At 43.5% G+C, this 24,522-nt stretch overlaps 1 protein-coding gene across 1 annotated transcript in view; it reads left to right on the top strand.

Moving 5' to 3' along the window:
* Nucleotides 1–24,522, top strand: part of nrxn2b (neurexin 2b) — a 769,387-nt gene that overhangs the window by 392,946 nt on the left and 351,919 nt on the right. Inside the window, 4 exon segments of the mRNA XM_071206612.1 lie at nucleotides 1,331–1,769; nucleotides 3,707–4,090; nucleotides 6,283–6,486; nucleotides 9,557–9,583. Of these exon segments, the coding sequence (XP_071062713.1) occupies nucleotides 1,331–1,769; nucleotides 3,707–4,090; nucleotides 6,283–6,486; nucleotides 9,557–9,583 (1,054 nt within the window).

Genomic DNA, 24,522 nt, shown 5'->3' with positions numbered 1-24,522 from the left:
TTCAGATATTCATTGCTATCGGGATGTTAAGAGCATGCCATGGAATATAACAACAAGTGTATCTCCAGCCGGTTTCTGAAACTTACCTACCCCACCTTTAAAAGAGTGAGTGATTATATCAGTTCACAGTTTGTAGTCAGTGGGCAAAAGCATAGAACACCACTGCCATGGCTAAAGGACAAGTGTTAACACAATGAGCAGTTGGCCCTCCTGTCTTCACTCTGACAATTGACAGAACATGCCTGCTGCCGGGATCATACCTGATGCTTCACAGCAGCAGGACGGTTTCCTTAACCTCGTAGCTGCGACAACAACACAAAACAAAAAAGGAGAAACATAGTGCCTTCTCTACATTCCCTTTACCTGTCAGGGAGAGTTTGTGGGGGTGTGAGGGAGCGTGAAGTGCCCTCAAATCATGGGGGGAAACGCACACAGACAAATACAAAGGCCTCAACTGCTTCACACTATTACCTTGAGGACGGCCTTGCAAATAGCTGTCTGCAGAGTGTTCGACAAATAAAAGGAGAACTGAAACAATGAAGACAAGGATAATTTACTTTGCCGCTAGCACTTATCCATTATGAATGCATATAGTGAGGCATAAAACAGCCTTTGAGCTGAAACAATAGAGCTGCATTTCATCAAAGGCAGTTGGAGACATTTACATTAAGGCCGCAGGCAACATTTACTTCTCCCTGCGTCTCACTTTACCCCGGAGCCATTTACGTTGCATCCATTGACTGTGCTTATAGACATACTGATATTTCTGAGCTGCTCTTATTCGACCAAAACAAATAGTTTGTGTGCGTTATGGATTTGAACGGTAGTTTATAAAGTGGTTCAGAGCTTGATGCACAGACACACACACGGATGTCAGTAGCATCAATGGAAGCATGCCCCGGGCAACTCATTGGCTCTGAGTGGTTCACCGTTTTGAAATCTTTCAAAGTGTAACAGGATGGCACATAACATCACTTATCTTAACACTGTCTTTCAGATCTGTATTTATTCAGAGATAGTTAAACTGCGTATGTATCATGTTGTGTAATGTTCAACACTCACATCTTGATTCATCATTTCACACTGCTGACAAGATTTCCCAGCAGCCTCTATTATGACATTTGAAATTAATTTGGGCAATTAGGGTACATCTGTGGGATCTCAGGATTATGGAAGTAATGTTCACTGTTGCATCTGCATTTTTTTAATTACATTTTTAAATAATTATCCGATTCTAGATGCATATTTGAAGCTACATAAACGTGTAACTACACATTTTGTATACAGCATTCTAAACTGGAAAGCACTTGCTCTCCTCCCTGCTCTCCAGGTGGTGTACAAAAACAACGACTTCAAGCTGGAGCTGTCACGGCTGGCCATCGATCGAGACCCTAAAATCAGCCTTAATGGCGACTTGGTGTTTCACTGCGAGGACGTGGCCGCCCTGGACCCCGTCACCTTTGAGACCCCCGAGTCCTTCATCTCCCTGCCCAAGTGGAACGCCAAAAAGATGGGATCTATCTCCTTCGATTTCCGCACTACGGAGCCCAGCGGGCTCTTGCTGTTCAGCCACGGCCGTCCTCAGGGTCCCAAAGAGCAAAAGCCTGGTCGGGAGCTGAAGACTGATTACTTCGCCATGGAGCTGCTGGAGGGGTATTTGTACCTGCTGATCGATATGGGCTCTGGAGAAACAAAGCTGAGGGCCAGCAACAAGAAGGTTAATGACGGAGAGTGGTGCCATGTGGATTTCCAGAGGGAAGGGAGGAAAGGTGAGGGCTGGTTTAAACTTGTCATGTTGAAACTGACAACTGATCTTACATTTTGCTGTGCACGTGCAAACTTTAAAGTTAACATGCACATGTTATAGCCAATCCATGTCTTATTATTCACATCAAGAAGTATTTTCGTGTCAGACAGATATTTGTCACACAACATTATTCATCAAACAATAATAAACTTGCCTTGCTCAAGGGCACCACCGCAGGGCAGGAAGTGAACTGGGACCTCTCCAAGTAACAGTCCATACTCCATATTTTAGGTCTGGTCGGGGACTTGAACCGGCGACCCTACAGCTCCCAGTTCAAGCCCCGACTGATTGAGCCACTGCCGTACATGTGACATCAAACAACGTTTTGTTGTCATTTTATTGTACATCAATACAATACATGTATATAATTCCTCACCCACAGCCCCAACGGAAATTGGCTTTAGTTGAAACTTTACAATTACGGCTAAATATATATACATGTTCCTCGGTCCTCTACCGTACACAAAATGTGCATAGATAATTGGCTAGTCCAAATCCGTCTAGCTTTCCATGCTAACCCAAGCTTGTTAAAGCTAATGCTACATGTATTGGTATTTGTTAATATAGGTTTATTTACGTGCAGAGAGACGTGTAATCAGATGTCTCTGAGTGCATGTGGGCGCACACACCGACATCTGAGTGCTTGAGTGTCTGCTGTCTGATGAATGATCTGTAGGTGGGCAAGCACCTAGGACATTATATCTCCCCCTAATGGCGTCTTATAATGAGGAACGGTGCTGTGAACGAGTGTGTGTGTGTGTGTGTGTGTGTGTGTGTGTGGTGTGTGTGTGTGTGTGTGTGTGTGTGTGTGTGTGTGTGTGTGTGTGTGGTGTGTGTGTGTGTGTGTGTGTGTGTGTGTGTGTGTGTGTGTGTGTGTGTGTGTGTGTGTGTGTGCGCGCGCTTGCTTGTGATGATCTCACTGCTGCTCCTGCTGTAATTGGCTTTTAATAGAAAATTAAGACGGAGTCGTTAATCACAGAACGATAGAGGGTCTTTTGTTTCACCCACTCTCTGCTGCATTCTGCTTCCCTTCTCCTCCATTTAGCCCAGGGGTGTCAAACTCAAGGCCCGGGGGCCAAATCCGGCCCGCAACTTCATTTTATGTGGCCCCACAAGAGCTTGCAAACAATATGATGTGTTTATTATACGGTTACATGTTACTTTACAGAGGCACGTTGCCCATAAACTCCATGTCCCACAATGCATCTCAAATTTGACTTTTTTCTCAGAATGTGGCTTTTCTTTTTAAATCATTTTGTGACATTCTCACTGAAGAGACTTGCAATTATTTGCCCTAGACTTCTGCTTTCAGACGTAGTTAATTATGAAGGTATTACCCTATCCGATAATAATCCAATGCAGAGCCAATAATGTAATATAATACATTATTTTATATATGTTAAATATTTATGTATGTATTTGTATATAGTCTTAAAGTTACAACCGGCCCTTTGAGTGCAACCATAGTGCGAATCTGGCCCGCAATGAAATTGAGTTTGACACCCCTGATTTAGCCTATTACAGACATGCATGTTACACACACACACACACACGCACGCACGCACGCACACACGCACGCACGCACACACACACACACACACACACACACACACACACACACACACACACACTCGGCTGTGATCCATTCTGTCTGTATGTCCTTCTCTCTGTGTCCCTAAATGATCCACCCACCCACTCACCTATCCAGACCAAACACTAATTCAGTGTTTTGCACTAATTAAAACACATTTTCAGTTTGCTCAAAAAACATGCAGCTGTGTGTACACCACTTCTCTTGACTAAACTAAATAACTATGGTTAGACTGACACATCGATGTGCCTGCAAATCCAAACGCGTTCAATATTTAATAGATGACGTTTTTTCTTTCTGTCCTTTAGGCTCCATCTCAGTCAACAGCCGCAGCATGCCCTTCAGCTCCCCAGAGGGCAGTGAAATCCTGGACCTGGACAGCGAAATGTACCTGGGTGGGCTGCCCGAGTCGAAGTCGGACCTCATTCTGCCGCCAGAGGTCTGGACGGCGCTGCTTAACTACGGCTACGTAGGCTGCGTGCGCGACCTCTTCATCGATGGAAAGAGCCGCGATGTTCGCCGCCTGGCTGAGATCCAGAGCGCGTTTGGGGTCAGCAGTTTCTGCACCCGGGAACTGCAGAAGAGGTGCAGCAGCGCCCCCTGTGGCAACACAGGCCTGTGCAAAGAGGGCTGGAACCGCTACATCTGTGACTGCATCGGCACCGGATACCTCGGTACCAACTGTGAGATAGGTAAGAGGGGACAAGGGAATGAGTGAAGGGACCACATGTCCAGCTCTAGAATGTATCATAAGCTTGCACCTCGTTAGTGAAATCGCACAATTGTGGTATACACAATTCAAAAAAGGCCATTGTATCATCCCAAGCGTGACACACACATACAAACACCGTTCCATCGGTGACGCAACATAACTTCTCATAATCAGCATACACTGCAGATGGTCAAACAATGAAACTGTATAGTTGTTAATGTTGTACAATGTTTACAATGTTATGTCGTAAACTCCATCCAATAAAACCAGGGAACACGTTTAGGATGAGCATTTTGATGATGCGTTGCTGTGCATTTCTCATAAACCAAGCAGCTGCTTTATAGTAAGAGTAAGAGCTCCGCAGGGAGGTGTGTGTGTGCTGGACAGAGCCATCGAGCGATGAGGCTGGCAGCAGTGTGACAGAGCAGCCATGCCTACCGCCACCATCTGTGTCACTCACCCAAACACAGGTGGTGCATACGCCTCAGTTAGGGCAGCGTACCTAGTTAAACCGCACCACGTAGGTCTGATTCATTCCAATTAGCTGCAGGCGCCTCGCTTCGTGGTTTGTCTTTGCGTGTCCGTGCGGGGGACTGAGCCATGACTGTACGGCATTTTGAGGGACAAGGAGGGTAATGAGGAAAGTAGAGATTGGACTCAAATCAGGACAGTGGAGGTAGAGGTGGAAATGTCTTTATTCTGAAGGGTGATATTTGAACAGTTTTGTCTTTGGCTGCTCAGGTGACAGGTGTAGTTTTAGTGGCCCTCTTCTGCCATCTACTGGAGCTTCTTGTTACTGCATGGATGTGTCGCAGGGCACTTTTCTAATAACCAGTAGCATGTTTCTCTGTGTCAATCGACTCAGTGCATATATTCACAGAGTGTAAGGACAATCCATACTATTGATTAGATGAATAAACCCAAGGGATATTACATGATGCCTTTAAGCCCACTAAATACAACATAATCAATGCTGTTTAAGCTGTTTTGTGCACTGATAATTATTTTTTATTGAATCCTGTCATATTTGCAAACGAAATGTATTTTCACACAGAGTGGTACACCTTACATTTCACTGAACCTCACATACACCCTCAATATAAAGTAAAAAACATGAGGTTAGGTCCTACAAAACACAAGGACATGTTTTTCAACAGGCAGTACACACAGGCAGTCAGTCGGTGCAGTAGTGTATCTGGTAACTGAGCACTTCTGACATGACTTGCCTTTTCAACTTGTTCTAATTTGAGTGGAATAGACTGAGGTACCAAGCCACCTCAGAACTCACATCTACCCTGTTGCCAGCAAAGGCACCAGTTTTTATGAAGTCAGTCGAAGGGTTTTTTCTGTATTTTTTTTGTACCTACATTTTTCTAAAACCTGGACGTGTCATTTACCCTGTGACAGTGACTCATGTTATGGTGACGCATGTCAACCCACACTGCAGAATAAGAGCAGTAGTCAGAGAACCGTCACTCGACACAGCAGTCTATGTATGGCATGGCTGATTCTAGAGAGTAGGCACATTGCCTGGTGTGAATAAGAATGTATCCTGAACCAGCGTAACTTCCGTTTTCTTAGGCTTGGGGAGTGAATGATGTTGGAGTCATTATGAATATTTATTGCGTTTCTTTTTTCCATTATAATGAATGTTTTCATTTGGTGCTTTGGGTTGTAGATGTGTCGTTCTGTGGAAATGAATTAGGGGGGTATGAACTCCTGGGCATATTGGGTGGACACAAAAGAAATGAAGAAACAATCATATGTAATATCGACTTGTCAAACAACAGAGGTGCAGTGCCAACAACACAAGGAGAGACACATGTCTCATTGTGTACATGATGTCACCAAACATCCTTTGAATTAAATATTACTTCTGCTTATTTTTTTATAATACTAATAATACATGTGATTTATATAGCGCTTTTCCTGGTCCTGCTTTTAAGCACAAGACACATATTAACAACATCTTTACCGTTTGATGAAGCAAGACCAATATAAATCACTTTGATCTAATTGTACTTTTAAATACATATATATATGTATATATATTTTACAAACATGAAACTCTATGCCTATGTCCTGCATTCTGCAAGACTTTTTTCTTTCTGGAAACAACTTTCCCTGTGTAACGTGTCAACCTCTCCTCTCCTCTTCCTCGCCCCTATCCAGAGGCGACGGTGCTGAGTTATGACGGCAGCATGTACCTGAAGATCATAGTGCCGGTCACCATGCACACGGAGGCGGAGGACCTGGCGCTGCGCTTCATGTCTCAGCGGGCGTACGGCCTGCTCATGGCCACCACCTCCAAGGAGTCAGCAGACACCCTGCGGCTGGAGCTGGACGGAGGCCGCGTCAAGCTCACCGTGAACCTCGGTAGGTCGCCGTATTACATGGACGTTGTCCCTGCTGACCTCCCCTTTCCACCCCTTGTCTCCTCATCGTCACTCGACGGTTTGACACCTTATCATTTGTTTTTGTTGTTGATAGTTGGTTGGGGAAACGCTTCTTCTTGTGTACCTCAGTTATGTTGTATGTGTTCTTTATGATGGAGAACACTTCATGCCATGCTGTGTTGGCTGAACAAGCTAGCTGCACATTTATTTATTTGAGAAATGCCAACATTATGATGTTCAAAGATATTTAATTGAGAAAACTGAGGTACAATACAGAAACTTCTCCTCAAAAGTGCTTGCTGCAGGAAAAGAGAACTAAAGGTCTCCCTCTGTGGGGAGTCACCCTGCAGTCATTTCTCCTCCATATTATTTGACCCCTTGTACCATCCCTTCTCCTTGCAATCACCGACTTCCTGTTGTGCCCTGTGAAGCCCCATAGCAGCTCCTCCTGTTTAAAAGCTCCATCTCTAACAGTATCCATGGCCCCCACCCCGGGCTTCAACCCACTGACCTGTCTCTAGCAGCTTTACGGTGGCATCACTCCTGTTTCGCCCCTCCTCGTGGTTCTGCCCTCTCCCTTCTGTGTGGAGTTAGCTGAGGAGTTCAATAGCTCTACTTTTGCCCCCTTACAGAAGATAGGTATCCTAGCATGTGTAATTACAGACCAGTTAAAAGTAGAGGGGGGTGTCACAAAGTCTAAAAGGAAATCTTAGCGGGGAAAGGTCATTGAAATTCTAGAGAGGGATAGTTTCAGAGATAGTACATTCCTTCTAATAACTGGCTTCATGAATGCAGACCTTTTGACTTGCCATAGCGATGAGTTTTAGTGCTCTGGGGAAGTTAGGTTTGACCTTCCAGCTTAAGGATACTTTAAGTCTGTGCTGAGCCTTTGAAGGACCAGAGGCTCAAAGCTGAACCGGGGGGAGAAAGGTAACCCTGGGTTATGGGAGTGTAAGCCACCATAGAGACAGCAAGGGGGCGGGGTGGAGGTGGCCATTCCTCTCTTCTTCTTCTACCTCCCTTTCTCTCGCTGCTCATTTTCTGTCCTTCATCTCAACTCCACCTGGCCAACACTCAGAAGATGGAACTTTTCATCCCTTCAATGGCCTTTATGTCTGCGGCCCTTGGATCAGACAGTCAGAGAGACCGGGTCACAGCTGAAGTTGCACGGACACCGTCCACAGGGCCACAACTTGACCTGCTAGAAATCCCCGTGCACACACCCACGTCAAATCCGTAACACCAACGTGCTCATATTAGTATTCCAATTTCCATGCGAGAAATGGGAGCCACATGAAACAATGCTTCTGTTTTCAACTGGGCTTGACAGTTGAACAGTTGACTGACATTAAAGGTCTCCTCAGGACTTGTTTGCAAGTTAATTAATTACCAAGTAAAGTAGATCCTCATTCCAATACACATTATCATTAGTTGTCAAGGCTTTAATCCTAGTTAGAATGTCTAGTTATTCACTATCAAAGACAATACAGACCGATGAAGCCCTAATGGTATTTATTAGTGATGGATAAGGACACTAACCAGCTTAATGTGTCTCCCTTTGTACACGGTTGATTGTTATTTAACTCTGTCCATCCTTTTATTTATTGATCTGTTGAAAACACTTTCACGTACGTTAGGGACAAGAAAGATTGCACACATGCTTCCTACAGAGAACACTGCTGCTTACAAACTCATGTGGCCCCTAAATATAGTTTGAATAATTGCGTGTCTATAACCCCCGACTCTCGACAGCGTGACGCCGGTCCCTGGCTGTTTGTGTCCACTATTCTGTAGCGGTTGACAGCTTGAGACCACAACCCAACCACACTGCCACATGCACACAGTTACCGACACGCGATGGGGCTGAACAGCAATTCATTGATTTTAAAATATAGTATTCTATGGGGAATTATAATGTCATACTTTAATTATCCCTGTAAGCTGTGACCTGTCCCGTAAGGTCACGGTAAGCTTCAGAGCAGAAAATAGTTCCTTGCTGCAGGGTACTTAGCAAATGGTAACTGGCCATCTGCTTTGCCCAGTGCCTTCACTTTTATCCAACACTCTATTCTGACAACACAGCTTGTAAAGTCACAACACCCTTCAGTGTTTTTGTCGCACCACTTGTAGCGAATAGCAAAGTGGCAGCCCTATTTCTTGCACATTGTGTGCACCAGGCGTGGTGTGGCTGGGATGTGCAGATCACCCTTTCTTGTCATTTACACTGTTGGGTTTCTCATGCTCCAAAGTGCTGCAGAAGGCAACTGAAACTCAAATGGCTGGGAACGGTGTGCTAATGGTCACTGCGTTAGCTCGAGCAAGTTCACAGCAGATGCGAGAGAAGGTTATTTGTACACACAGTGAGAACAATGGTTTCACACACTTATTTAAAAAAAGGTCATATAAGTATAGACAAAACATGTTACTCGCTACAGGGTGTACTTTGAGGGTTTTGACAAACCTTCATAACACAAGGGGACGGTGATAACCGGAAAGCATGACATGGCACCTTTAATACTTTATATTTTATTTTACAAAGAGAAAAACGTTAAAGTTAACACAATACACACGTCATAAAAGTGTTGCCAGATGGCACGTAACACAGTCTTTCAAAATGGTACTCCACTCAGATAAGACCTTATAATTCCAAGTACACAATTTGCATGTTGATGAAGTCTCTGTAATCACAAAGTGTGTATTACATCGTCAAACGGTGCACTTTGCAGAGCTTCTTTTGAAGTGGCATCACTATGTTCACATTGCACCGCGCTCTCCCATTGTACCGTTCCCGTGGCGCGAGTCTTGCCTTCTGCTGTGCTTCGAGGGCGTCGGGTGGAGAGGAGGGGTGTGTGATGGGATTGATGGAGAAAAGGGTGATCCTGACTCAGAGCCTGTCCCCGGATGGTGGCCTCAGAGCAATGCTTGGTTGTCTGCAGAATGTACCTTGAAGGATGTAAAATGTCTTTTTCTCTTTTATCCTCTTTCTGTCTCTTTCTTTCTTTCTCTTTTCTTTTGATTTGATCTCACCATTTCGCTCTTTCTCCCGCCAGATTGTATCAGGATAGACTGTAGCCTCAGTAAGTGGTTCTATCCAATTCTCTGACTCAAATGTATCTGTCTATTTCATCTTGATTCTGTGCAGTCGCCCTTTTCTGCTTCCCCCTGACCTCATCATTACCACCGTCACTCTTCCATGTTTCCTAACCCGTGAAACTGTTGGATTTAGTTTTCCCATTACAGATCATCTGCCCCTCTTTGCCATCGTTCATTTGTATGTTTCTCCCCACCTCTTTTCAAGTACATCAAGGTCATATTTGTCTTCTTTTTATGAGTTCCGTCACTTTGACTTCCATTTTTCTTTCACAGATTGAATTAATGTGTTCCTTTCCTAATCATCAGGATCTTTCATCACGCCATCCTCTTCGCTTGCCTGCCACACTCCGCTCTAAAATGATTTCATTGCCTCTCATCTGCTCGTAACCCATTCTATTAATTTCCCCATCAATCTTCTCCACAATTAATTCAGAAAAGGGCAACTTGACACGCCCCTGTTGGATGTTCTATTTCTATTATGCAGAGCTGAGTCTTGGCTCCACGCGGCTGCACACACAGGTGTTCAATGTGGGACAAACAGTAGTGTTGGCCCCCAGAAAGCTAATTGCTTATCCACAGAGAGTCGGCACCACATGGTGCTTGCTTGTTTCCAGAGCAAGCTAATGTTTTTCTGCCCCATGCTGACAGAATAATAGCAAACTGTTATTTCTATCTTGGCCACACTCAATTGAAAAACTAGCCCACAGGTAAGTGCTGCCAGCCACAGCGACGACATTGGAGAAAACCTGATGTTTGCAACAATGTGTATGTCCTTCAAAATCCATGTCAGTGTTGGAGAAGACATGGACTTGACTTTCACCCAGTTCGTGGAAATAGCTTCACAAAGCAATTAAGGGCTTTTTAATGTGTGTATCTACCCTTTAAAAAAACTGTGCTCAGAGAATATGGCCATGCCTTTATTGAGTCATTCGTCAACCTTCAGTTTGCAGTGAAAAAGATCACTAGTGGGCAGCGGGTCAGTGTTTGCAGTTTGCAACATGTCTGAGTAATGGTTAACATGCAGAGTTCATGTTCCAGTGGTAGGGGCTCCTGTAAAGTCAGACACATGTGCATCCCATGTGATTGAGTCATATGATTGGGCACTTAAAATGCACTTGGACACTGTTTATGTCAGACTTGGTGGAGTGCAATCCAAAAACTCCAACAGCCCCTGCCAGGCATGAAAGTGGTGTCAGTTTATGACGAATCACACCACTTACGTGTGGAACCGCTGTCATGACACACATTCAAACAATGCTTCGAGAGGCGCTGTACCCCGGGTTGACCACTAGATGGCAGACAAGCACTGTGTGATCTCCCTGAGGAGACTTTTATTATTTTCGTGGCTCTTAGTCATATCTCTGAAACTGCCTTGAATTGAACTTGATTTTAATTGATCTTATATGGTGGTTGAGGTCACGACAGATTTGTTTGGATGTGACAGATGTTGCAGTGAGAGAATGTCATCAGGCTGAGCAGTTCCTCCACATATTATGCACTTGTTCCTCATACCCTGATAATGGAAAGCCCTATTTGTCATGGATTGCATGTAATTCAGCTGCTTTGTTTAAATAGTGATGCTTTGTTCACTGCTTTGGCGAATAATCTATCACACACTTGGAACACGAGGTGTCTGTCGTTGTTTGGCTGACTGGGCAGCCTTACACAGCAGTGCCCTGCGTCATGGCCACTCAGTCACACACAACGTTATTTAAAGAATACCAGAATATGAATGTTTGAGTGTATAAAGGACGGGGGGAGATGAGAGGTGGGTGGAAAAAACGAGAGGGAGCAAACCAGAGTAGAGCTATAGACAACAATGTATTTGATGCCATGACATCTCACGGTCGATTCCTCCTCCATAGACCTGCAGCAACTAAAGCCTTGAGCTCCATAAAGGGAATGTGGCTGGATGCTGCATGTAGATTTTCGTCTAGGTAAAATACACTTTAATTAGCACAAGGCAAAATTAAATGCTAACGTAAATAAAAGGCTACTATTGACACAATGTATCTATAACACTATAGCAGGATGTCCCATCTTGATCTCAGGAAATCCAAAGAGATTCAGCAGAACCAGCTTTAGGACACACATTGATCTCTCCCTCCTTAGCTTCAACACCTCATGTATGATACACTCACACACATGAGGACCAATGGGAGCAATTGATCTGATCACGGTGTGTTGCAATTGGTTGCATTTGAGACCAAGCAAGCTCAACTGGCATACAATGCTTTTGTCCATGGCATTACTGCTACTTCTAAAACTACAGTAGTTCACCTATTGACCTACTACTTGATCTTTTTTGTATTGCCGGTGCTTTGGAAGTAAAGGATCAGCCTTGGTTTTAATGCGCTATATTGTGACCCCGCTCTCTCACCTTAATGCGTCTGGATATGATATGGAGCGGAGCTGTAGCCCTCAGCTGCAGTCAGGTCAAGGTGTCAGGCTGATGGTATCTGTTTGGAAGGTGGCCTTTCAGCAGCCAGCAGCCCCTTCTCTCTGAGCCAGATGAGATGAGATGTGCCGTGACATGACCAGCATGTGAGGCGCAAGCACTCCGTCTGCTAATGTCAAACCCGTTGGCCTCTAAACCTGCACATACTCACTCCACGCCACAATGAGATGCACGTGGTGTCTCTGTGGAGAAGAGATCAAAAGTAACTGTTTACAATTCATTAAGTTAGCATGTGGAAGCAAAAACAAATATATATTTAAAAAAAACACTATGTAAATCATTAGCATACGAATCACTGGTGAACTATGCTCTTTTAATTGTATGCTACTTGACATTAACATATGTTACCAGACAATGGAGAGTCGGGCAGTTAGCAGTGTATCTCCTTCATGTTACATAAAGGGCACGTAGCACGTATGTTAAAGGATTTCAAAACCTTTTTTCTTAATCAGATTGCATTACAATTACAGGCTTAATCATATATACAGTAGATCAGTGCTTCTCAAAGTGTGGTCCGCGGACCACTGGTGGTCCGTGAGCGCCCCCTAGTGGTCCGTGAGTATATTGGTAACATTTCACATTTGAAATTAATTAATCAATTTAAGTTGTCCGCACTCTCGCGGGACTATCTCCGCAATGGAGCAAGGTTAAGTTTCACTTTCGATTGCAACACCTTCATCACACATGTTGCCCCTTGTTTGTACCATTTTCAGGCGATTTGTAATCTGTTCTAGAAAAACGATGTGTTTTTTGATATTTGTGGAGTTAGGTGGTCCGCGAGTGTTTATTTATTGGTTAAGTGGTCCTTGGAATGAAAACGTTTGAGAAACACTGCAGTAGAGCATCATTCAAATGAACAAAACGATTTAAACTGCCATTGATGTTAGTAATTGGTCAGTTGTTGTCTGACTGTTCAGCTATGTCTTTGATACTCTCTCTCTGCTTAGACATTTGAATGCAGCTCATCAACCTTGGTGAGCACTAACATCCCAGAGCGATTCACAGCCATGGCATTTAGATGAAATCTCCCACTTGTGTGCATCGCGGGTGATTTAAGGATTCCAACATCTGTGAACACACTGTTAATGTCAAGGTAATCCTTTTCAAGGTGCGAGTGCATCACGATGGTAGCAATTTGTACGACAATGTTCTCAAGTAAATGTGTTTTCTTACTGCCTGCTCTGACTGCTAGGATGGGTTACTTCTAAAGTTCACCCAGGGAATGCAGTGAACCACGATGGGTCCGTCCTAGCTAAAATGGCAAGGCACCTGATGCTTTTGTGATGCTGGAGTTACATGACTTGTAACCACAGCTAACAACGAGCTTCAGCGTCCTGGATAATAAGCGGATGCTAAACTACCTTCTTAATTTTATTTTGGATTACACATTAGTTTCTCAGAGTATGTTGAGCCGCTTCTCAGAATCATACCGGCTGCCCACTTATTTCTGTTTTACTCCAAACAAGCAGCTCTCATTACCTTTGGTCGGTGCATCACATGTTGAGTGCTAGATTTCTTTCCAGGAAATGTTAGCAGTGGATTATTTGCAACAAAGCCTCACTCAAAAACAAAAAATAATGAACTGAGGATAACTAAGATAGGGAAACTAAGTCATCCGGAAGCATGCATACAATGCTATTGATTTTCATTTAGTGGCAAGTGAATACATCAGTCTATTTTTCCAGTGACCTCCTCCTTAACCTATAATTGGGTAATTTCCCTGATAAATGTACTGTATGTAAGCCGACCTTGTTAGCTCTTTATTCAACTATATAACATAAAACAATTTATATCCAAAGCTACAACAGTAATCTGAACGCCCACAAACACATATGTATGCACACGTGCACCAACAGACGCATGCATCATTTCACACATATTGCGGGCAGAGGAATGCGTCTGAGATTTTTCCCCCACACGCTCTGTACATGTATATGTCTGTCACTGAGGCTGCCACCCTCCTCGCTCTTAACCGCTTCTATCGAGGTTGTCAGATGTCAAACTCTGTGTGTTTTGCACTCACAACTACATCAAATATGTATCCCTGCAAAAGTGTTCAGTACATGTATACAGGCACTGCAGGTGTCAAGGCCATTTTAATTTGAACTGGATGGTTTGTTCAGAGTAATTTGTATTGCAATGTCTTTCCGTCCACCCCGTTCCCTTCTCGCTTGTCTCCAAGCAGATGGCCTCGCTTACGTTCTCAGTGAATCAGACATATTTAATTTGAATCCGTTTCAAATCGCTCACTTAAATCACGAGTCATCACATCTCAGCCAAATATACGTCAACGATGGAGATGCAGTAGGTTCTAGAAGCATCCTCAGCATACACCACACCCGACCGTTTGTGAAGTTTCAGCATGTATCCGAGTAAGACTTCATATAATGTATTTTGCAGATGCTCTAATTAATTTTTTTAAAGGCAATGTATTGCTCCAACGGAGGATATCCTGTTTTATTTAATGTTCACTTTATCGTCCAAAACCCCAGGCCAAAAGTGATGCAATGACAGCTATTAACATAATGCCTTAGATCTGAGCACGCTCAGAGATGGTTACGTCATTTGATATAAATAGATTTGTATTAAAAACTAGTTTAGCTTGGGACAACATAAAGTCATTGCACATGCACAGTATTTAGCACATCTGAATAATGAACAGTTGTCTGTGTGATACGAGTGCCTGTTAAAGAGAAAGATTACATTACATGTCATGTGTTAGACGCTTTTATCCAAAGCGACTTACTTATTCAGTGCTGTAGACAACCCCCTCAGGAGCAACGTGGGGTGAAGGGTCTCAGGGACACAACCACATGCTGACTGCAGCGGGACTGGCTACCACCTGATCAAAGTCCAGCACACTATCCACTTGGCCACGGCCTCCCCAAGGTAATCTAGGTCATGTGTAAACTCCTTGGATATGAGCTGCCTTCTTCGCAGTTGCCTAGAAATAGTGTGCTGTCACAGACATCTCATTTCCCCTCAAACACATGCTTATAAATGGATCCTCCATGGATTCAACTTCACTTCATTTCCACACATTTGATCATGTTTTGCATTCTGCATGTTTGAATGGGAATGAACAAAATGCCTCTTCCAATGTTCAACAGAACTGACCTACTAAAGAAGTGCTTTGAGTGCGAGATGAACTTCAAAGGAATATGTAATCTGCCGTTGTATAACTGCTGTACAGCTGGACTGGTGTGTGTGAGGGTGGGTTTGTTTGTGTGGAAACATCCATGTGTAGTTTCTATTTCTATGTACACTGCTAATGTTTACATTGCAATGTATAGCTTTCTTACGAAGCACAGTATTAATGTGATGTAAACATTATTGTTAACTGAGGCGTGTAGCCACGGCCATGCACTCAGGTGTATTCCAAATACAATGACATGTGATGGGTGGACATGTTATGATGTATTGCTGTAAAGACACATACTTTAGAAACAATTATACTCTCTAGTTCCATTTTATATTATAGATTAGATTGCTGGTATGACACCTAAGCTCTAGAACAGGGGTTCACAAAGTGCGGCCCGCGGGCCAATGGCGGCCCTCGGAAATGTTTCTGGCGGCCCGCGATAGTTAATGTGACACGCTGAAATGCATGCGTTATATTTTAATCCTCCATGGTTGTATCTAGTAAGAATTAGAATGGAATTTAAAAATGGTAAAACTGCGCCCCCTGGGTTGTCATTCCTAAATTATGAATGACAGCTTGTGGAAAGTTTGCTAGACTACTGGTTGCATGGCAACTAGGCATCTCGCGATTTGCGGTAATTGGTTAGTACAATAAAGAAAGGATTTGTTTTGGAATTATTTTGTGTTCCGTTTTTTCTTGGGCGGCCCTCAATCCAATATTGGGTACCTAAATTGGCCCTCACTCATCAAAACTTTGAGAACCCCTGGTCTAGAATGACTAAGAAGTGTAGCTAAACTTTTACAGCTTTGAATTTAAAAACAGAAACTGACATTGTGTTGACTTTGGTTTTGTTTGATCTGATTTGATTGTTTATGCATGTGTTACTATTAGGAACACAACTGGTCCTGCATTAGTATTATGCATAACAGTTACATAATGTTGTTGGTTGCTTTAATAGGCAAAACACATATTTCAAATATGAAAAGAAATGCAGAATAATTGTTGTTAAAATCGTCTCTGAAAAAAGAGAAATCGGCCAAACATTTCTCCCATTGCATGTCATTGCACCACAGAGTGAAACATAATGGAGACACAGAACATAGATACATGAGGAAACCCAGGGGTTAGTAATGCTTAACTAACGACAAATGCTCCCGACAAGGATGGTGCTGTGCCCGTTGTTTTCTGTTCTCCTATTGACTTCCCCCCCTCTCCCTCCTGCCTCCGCTCTCTGTGATCTTGGGACACCTGCTTAGGCAATCTGCTCACGAGACCTGACCGGGCAGGGAGATTGCCACCGTGCCCTTTCTGTCTAACAAGAGTTGTGCACACCAATGTTCCGCTGCCTCGTTGTACTCCAGCCACAGTTTCCATTCTTCTACCTGTTGGCCGAACAAGAAAGGAGCCTTCACCGTCTTTCCACCAGCCCACTCTCTTCAGTCTGCGTACACATGACACGACTTTGCAAAGGTGTGCGATAGATACGCAGAAGTCCGATTGTGCGTGCATATGATACTCCCACGTTACGTTTGTTATGAACGTATCTTAAAATCTACATATCTTTGCCATTTATTTAACCCTAACCCTAACCCTAACACAATAAGCTGCGGTGCCATTTATTGCACCGCAAACATTAAAACTGTCATTGGAACGGCGATCAAGCCTGAAGCCACAGAGCTCTTTGTTTCAATGTTTGAGGTGCAATATCAGCGTATCATATGCACGCACAATCGGACTTTTGCGTATATATTGCACGCCTTTGCAAAGTCGTGTCATTTGTACGCAGACTGTGAGACCGGGTTGCTTTCCACATGGGACTGGTTAGGCAGTGGGAGCATGTTTCAGAAGACAATGGGTCCACTGAACGGCAGCATGTCGGGCAGGGGGAGGAAGGCTTCTTGTCAAAGCCTTCTGGGAGTAGCTTGCAGCGTTTCCCTCTGGGAGTCAGCTCTGGCAGCAAGTGGTGGAAGCCATCTTTGCCGCTAACAAGTTGTGATTCACAAAGACTCAACGGTGGCAAGTTAGTTTTCAGCTGGTGGAATTAGATTGAGTAACCATTAGACACCCCATGTGCTCTCATCTTGGCCACCATTGAATGTTGTGAATTGTTTGCGATAATGCAATGCTGCTGTCCTTTCCTAGTTTCCTCTGTCGTTTGCTTTGTTATCATAATTGTGAGACTGCTGTCCCTTATCCCAAATGCACGTCTTTTAATGTCTGATTAGCGTTGAGGTTCTATTTGGAAATATTGGTCCCACTAAGACTATTTTTTTTAAATATAAGACATTGGCAAATACAATTTAAGAACTCCTGAATCTTGCAGCTTTAGTCTGACTGGACGACTATCAATCTGCTATTGCACATACATCCAGTACTTAAACAAGTAGTTAGCACAAACATTATGTGTCTCTTGTTCTACTAAATCAACAGATACGCTCAATAAAGGTTTGGTGCAATCACTATTTAAACAAACACCATTACAGTAAAGTAAGTTTAGTAATCAGCGTACACGCTTGAGTGTAGAAGTGCAACAGATCTTTTGTTCCATCACTAGAACAAAGATTGTTCGTCTCCACATGGCGTACAGGCTCCCTTTGCATAGAGTTTTTCATGGCATCGACTAGGGGTGTAACGGTAGACGTGACGTACCCGTAGCGAAATTATTCGGTACGGGCCCTTCGGTTCGGGAACACGTGTGTACCGAAGTGTACCGAACGCATATAACGTTAAACGTAAAAAATTGAGAACGTGAACAACTACTTGTAAGTAATCTCAGGTGCTGCGTCGCAGCATTCAGAGTAATTTGCACCCATTGTGATCAACACGTCATAGAGCGAGCAAGTCATTTCATTGGACGAGCTGGTCAGAGGGATGCGTTCAAATGTAGTCAGTCATTTGAGGAACTGTCGAAATGGCGAACGCAGATAAAGTTGAGCTCGAAAATCCTCCAGCATCATTGAAGTGTCCGGTTTGGGAACATTTTGGTTTCGCAGTTACGTACAAGGATGACGGACAAAGACAGGTGGACAGAACCAACGCTGTTTGTCGGCATTGTTCAACTACAATTGGTTACGCGGCTGGCAATACATCAAACTTGCACACTCATTTGAAAAGGCATCACCCGAACGTGAATATCACCGGTACCAAAAGACTGAAGTGCAAACCCAACTCCCGCTAGCATTTAAGCCTCCACCACTCGCAACAACTTCAGACCGAGCCAAAGCTATTACAAACGGCAAATATCTTTATGTTGCCATGTTAGCAAAGCGCTACCTGGCTGTATCTGCTACCTCTGTCCCCAGCGAGAGGGTGTGTTCTCCACAGCAGGAGACATTGCTAGTGCCAGCAGATCTGCCCTTTCGGCAAGCAATGTGGACAAGTTCATTTTTCTTTCAAACAACATGAAAATACAATGACAAGCAAGTCCTAATGTCAAACTGGCTGCTTAGGTACTAGTACAGTACAGTTCAAATACAGATTATTTCAGTTCATCGAAAAGCTGCACCTTAATGTTTATTGTATTATATTTTATATTTATTTGAGTGAATATTCATAGTTTAATAATAATTAAAAACCCAAAACTAATAGTTTATGTTTTGTGAGTACTAGTACAGTAAAGTTCACGACCAGCCTGCCTCCTTTCAGCCCTGGACAGGTTAGATGTGGACTCATTACAGAGACTCTAATGAGAGAACCGGCAGCAACATGGAGCTGTCGGGACCCACACTGCCTGATGGCCATCCCATGGGACCGTGCCCTCCTGCCACTGCATGCTGGAACATGCAGTTCAAATCATAAATCAGCATCCCCGCAGGGACCTTTTTATAAAGAGTGAGAGAGAGAGAGCTGGGAGAAGGGGGGCAACATCAAGACCGCAAAGGAAACCGAGGATGGAAGGCGAGCATGAAAAAAGGCAACGAGGGAGGATGCAGATGGCCGTACGAAAGGCAGCAAGGGAGTGTTTGAAGCTCTAAAGGGAGCTCTCAAATTCTGGAGGACCGCTAAAATGTATGATTCATTTCCCGCTTCTCCAAATCAATTGATGTGCTCTCAACATCCTACCGACTCAAATATGTCTCCCTGCGGTTGTCACGTCTTAAATTCTACGAACTATCGACGGAGGTTATCTTGTCATGGATGCTAAAGCTCCCAGCTGCACATGAGCGAGAACAGTGGGAAAGAGAAAGTGTGTGGGCCCTGATAGCATGCAGTGAATACAGATGTCTGTGTGAGCAAGCGCCACCAATGCAGTTGCTTCAGAGGAAGGAAAGTACGCACTGCCTTATCTCTGTAATTGGCACGGGGGGTCAGAGCGGCAGGCGTAGATAATCATGGCTGGGGGTCGTAATCTGCTTGCCGCTCCCCTCCCTCCTTCGTATTTGTCTTCTCTCATCAACCCCTCCCTCACCATCACAACCACCATGTTGTACTTTTTCACAAACTGGTCACATCTCTGTTGTCCTCATGTGTGATGCAGCACTGAGTGGGATATGTTTTGGATGTGGCCTCAGGGAGGGGGCTTTTTGCTGTCAGAATGAGATGGTGTCCTCAACTGATTACAGACAAATACATCAATACATATCTATGTCCTAGTACGCATACAGTGGAACAAAGAGACCTACTTTACAAGGGGCACGACTTAAGGGATTGCAGGTAGATACACGTCTTTTGGAATGATAGGGAACCGTAGCGTGGAAGATTGATAGTCAGGAGCGACAACACAATAAGCCATAGATGGAGGAGGGTCTTGATGTGGATGTCTCGTTGTATCTCTATCAACATTATCTGTTCATATCTTTCACTTACATCACGTCATCGTCACTGTTAGCAGATGACTGCAATTTAAAGGACACGCGTGCAGGCATTTGCACACACACACACAGCTTTTCATCAGATCTGCAGCGATAGTTCTGTATGTGCTCCTTTTAAGATAGTATATGTGATATCTTAAGATAGGAGCTAAATAGCATTATCGTCAAAAGAGGTCTAATCCTGATAGACTGATAGTCGTTTGCCATGGAAACCATATTAACGTCTAATTCTTATGTAGCCGTTGCTGCTATCTGCCTTTGCTTCAACATAACAATAGTGCATACAGTACACTACGTTCTACAGCAGTAGAGAGGAGCTTTGCTTTACCGTACTGGCATACGCACAGGGTGACTATTTTAGGCAATAAAGTGAAAGTTGTGTGTTTTGGCTTGAATTTAAACTTACTCTACAGTTACTTCTCAAGAATCACCAAATGGATTCAGTGTCTCAATAAGCCATAGAAATGATTTGCCCGGTCCTACCTAATTTGATCAGGTTTCTGGATTGTCATACTGTGTAATATTTAGTGAACAATAAGTTAGTTGTACTGTGCATAAGAGTAGCACATATGTTTCACAACTCAGAGCATCGTATGTTATTCCCCAAAGGCCTGTCCTTCATTTGAACAGATCTTGATACCTGTTCAGCCCTACTGTAGTAATAACACTGTCAAATGTTAACGTTATGCCAAGCAAGCTAGGAATGCTGTGTCTGGCTCAACAGATTGAATATTCAAAGTGTCCTTTACAGCACCTTACCAGCCGACACCTTTTGCAACATTGCAGAACACCCTGTTAATAAAATGTTGTCAGAAATAGAGGCTAGACAAATACTGATATTGGAAAACGCAGGTAACATGTTAGACCTATGAAATATATATATATATATTCCACGTTTCACAAGGCTATATTGAATCCTGAATCGGCAAACTTGTCAGTGCAGCAAAAAAAAGCGATTTACGTTTTATTTTCAAACCAAAACGTCCATATTATATTAATATTTAAAAATACATTATCCAGATGTTATTATCCTGATTGTTGCCGTTTTCCACAATGCATGACAGCTCCATGTCTTTTATCAATCTTAAATATCCTCTCTAACATTTGGCATCAGCAGCAGCTCTAACCGTTCTTAACACAGAGCAGCAGTAGCATGTAGCACATTGAGAAAGTGGGGCTTTCCCACAACAACAATACATTGGTTTGGTTATTCACCTGCCAGCTGTATAAAGAGATGTCATGGAGCTTCTTAACAGCTGTTCATTAAGTTCAATCATATCTGCAAAGCTTCAGTTCACAAGTGGACCCCTGATGCTTTAAGCAAGAAGCATTTCAAAAGCATACATAATACTGTAAGGGGATATTCGGTGTTAGGCCTGTTTTACAAATCCTTCTGCATAATATATTTTGACTACATGCGAAACATGTTAGAGGGTATTATATCTGTGTGTCGTAAAGCTGGCAGGATATTATAGCGTGTGTGCGATGTAATTTAGCTCTTCATCAGAAACCCACTGCTATATCCATTATCTCGCCTGCATCCACGCAGGATGCAATGCAACGGGTAACTAAAGGAAAGCCAGCTAACCCCTTTATACATCGTTTTTATTTGTTGTGTGTGTTAGAGGTCATTTTACCCGTGGGGAAACACTAGTAGTTTGATTTCAAACATTTATTCCAGGTCATATAATGATTTATTCTGTCAAGCCTTAAGTATTAAAGAGCTTACAAAATGAAGGACAATACTTTTCTTATTACGATAATATATTCTATTATTAATGGGAACTAATTTGTCATTAATGACAATATGCCCGCTGTATTTATAAATCGTGATTTATTACAACTTTCCATGCTCGCTTCCGATGTTACACGACCGCTCCGAACAAAACAGCTTTCGCCGGTTAGTGACGTCACGCATGTCACGGTACGTCACGACTCACGAGTAGAACACTTGTTGAATAATACACTACCTATATAGCTGATGTCGGACTCTGGAGACAGAATCGAGTGACAGTGAGTCGTCAATAGACTCAGTGCACTTTCAAGAAGAGGAGGATCCTCTTCTTGAAAGTGCGTCAGAGGAGGATCAGTGTGTCAGAGGAGGATCCTCTTCTTGAAAGTGCGTCAGAGGAGGATCAGTGTGTCAGAGGAGGATCCTCTTCTTGAAAGAGAAAGACAAAACATCCCATAGCCAGAGACGGCCCACCATCCCCATACAACATATAGCTTGCCGATTATTCTTGGCGTCTTATTGCTGTCGTAATATGTGGCCCTCCAATGCATTCAAACGGGACTGAGCTCAGCCGTGTTCTACGCATGACGTCACCGCCGGAAATGGCCAAAGTTGACGTTTCCGGCGCGACAAACGATTTTTACTAACTGACAACTTTTGTATGCTGTTATAATCGTGATTTATAAAAAATACCTCAATAATAAAAAAATCATATGGCACATTTCACAATGCAAATGCAACCTCTACCCTATACCAAGCCCACTAACAGGTGCTAATAGCATTTCGTAAGCTCTTGTATATTTGAAGGAACAATGTCAATAATCTTATCATTTTAAAAATGTTCGACACCACCTTTGTGATATATTTATAAAATGTTCCCTAATTATTTACATATTATACCTTCTGGATTTGTCAAACTTTTATTTTTCCCCTCATATTTTTAATATATGTATTATACATATATAGCATCCCTTTTGGAGCTACTTGGCAGTGACTTTCTTTTTTAATATATATATATTATATATATTCTCCAAATGTATCGCTGATAAACAACTTTCTCTGCTCTGGTTGGTTTTGGAAATATGACAAGGACAATGAGGATTTATCTCACACGTCTAAATCCTTGTTGCTTTTCATAAAGGATATGAAGCATTTTGCGTTTTTGCACACGGCGTCCTCAATCTTGCATTAACATTACAGTGGATCGTGGTCAGCATATGAGAGCAGCTGCCGGAACAGCTTAGGTGTCCTGGAGTTTAGGCCCTGCGCGTCCAGACAGTCTGCAATCACTTGAGTAATCAAGTGTGAAGGTTGTGAGGAGCAAACGGCCATTAACCTCCCAAACACAGGCCGGCATCATGCCTGCAGAGGACAGAGGGGAGGGCGTGTGGGTGTGTGTGTGAGTGTGTGTCACTGTCACCGTGTAAATCAGAACAAGTGCCAGGGCTGGTGAGTGTAGAATAGGTGTGTGTGTGTGTGTGTGTGTGTGTGTGTGTGTGTGTGTGTGTGTGTGTGTGTGTGTGTGTGTGTGTGTGTGTGTGTGTGTGTGTGTGTGTGTGTGTGTGTGTGTGTGTGTGTGTGTGTGTGTGTGTGTGTGTGTGTGTGTGTGTGTGTGTGTGTGTGTGTGTGTTTTATTGCTGGCTGATGGATAAAGTGGATTGTGAGTGGGTCTGGTGGAAAGGGTGTGAGTGCACTGTGCATGTCTGCAGCTGACTGTCATCACTTGGGTTGATATATTGTGTGTGTGTGTGTGTGTGTGTGTGTGTGTGTGTGTGTGTGTGTGTGTGTGTGTGTGTGTGTGTGTGTGTGTGTGTGTGTGTGTTCATATCTCAGAGCAATGGTGCTTTTAGCATGCACGTGTTATGCCACCTTGACTACAGTCTGGTTATACATGTGTGCTGGTGGTATCTATTCATTCTAATGTGTGGTCAAATCAGGCCATGCATCGTGCTCTGTCGGCCCAGCCAATACGATCTGAGCACACACTATTCCCATATGGCGGTACAGTGTGTCTGTGCTTGGCATGCCCAGGCCTGTGACCGCCTGTTTGACATGCCACTGTCGGCGGGTGTGACGCCATGCTGAACCAAGCCATCTGCTCCGAGCCGAGCTGGCACAAGGGAGGAATCATCGGAGGCAGGCATGAGGAAAAGGGCATTGGACCTGGGGTTAGGTGAAGCGTGGCATCCAACAATCGCCTGAACTACGGCACTCAAAAAGGTCCAGAGCATAAACAAGGGTGTGATGGAGTGTGAGGGTGCTTATATCTTCAGTGGAGACTATGCAAGTGAATACACTTATTAAAAGGGGTTAAGCTGTCCACCTCGGTAGCTGCAGGAAAGTCCCAAACGCCTTCAGCTGTTGCGGAAGTCTTTATTATGTAAATGAATGCTGATCAAAGTAGCATCAGGACTGGTGTTTGCATCAATTAAATCTATTCTGAAACTGTAACTGCCAACAAGGCAATTCCAATGAGTCTCAACAATGTAACCAAATTATAATATATTGATGTCGTTTTGGAAAATATATTTCAGTTTTACAAAACAGAAGCTATTTGTGTTCCTCGTGGTGATCGCCAACTGGATGTCATAGTTTACTCGCATAGTGTTCCTCGTTACATCATGAGATAGAGGTGCATGTGTTGTAGGTGGATTGCTGTAGGACTAGGTTTGTGTTAATGTGTGTGTGGGTCCTAGGTGTGGGAGTGTGCATGTTTTCAATGTAGGCACAATGTGGTACTTTCAGACTGATTGGGGATTTCTGAAAGAAGACAGATAAGA

This window comes from Pseudochaenichthys georgianus, chromosome 18 (assembly GCF_902827115.2).
Source record: "Pseudochaenichthys georgianus chromosome 18, fPseGeo1.2, whole genome shotgun sequence".
NCBI lineage: Eukaryota > Metazoa > Chordata > Actinopteri > Perciformes > Channichthyidae > Pseudochaenichthys > Pseudochaenichthys georgianus.
This window is presented reverse-complemented; position numbering and strand designations above follow the sequence as displayed.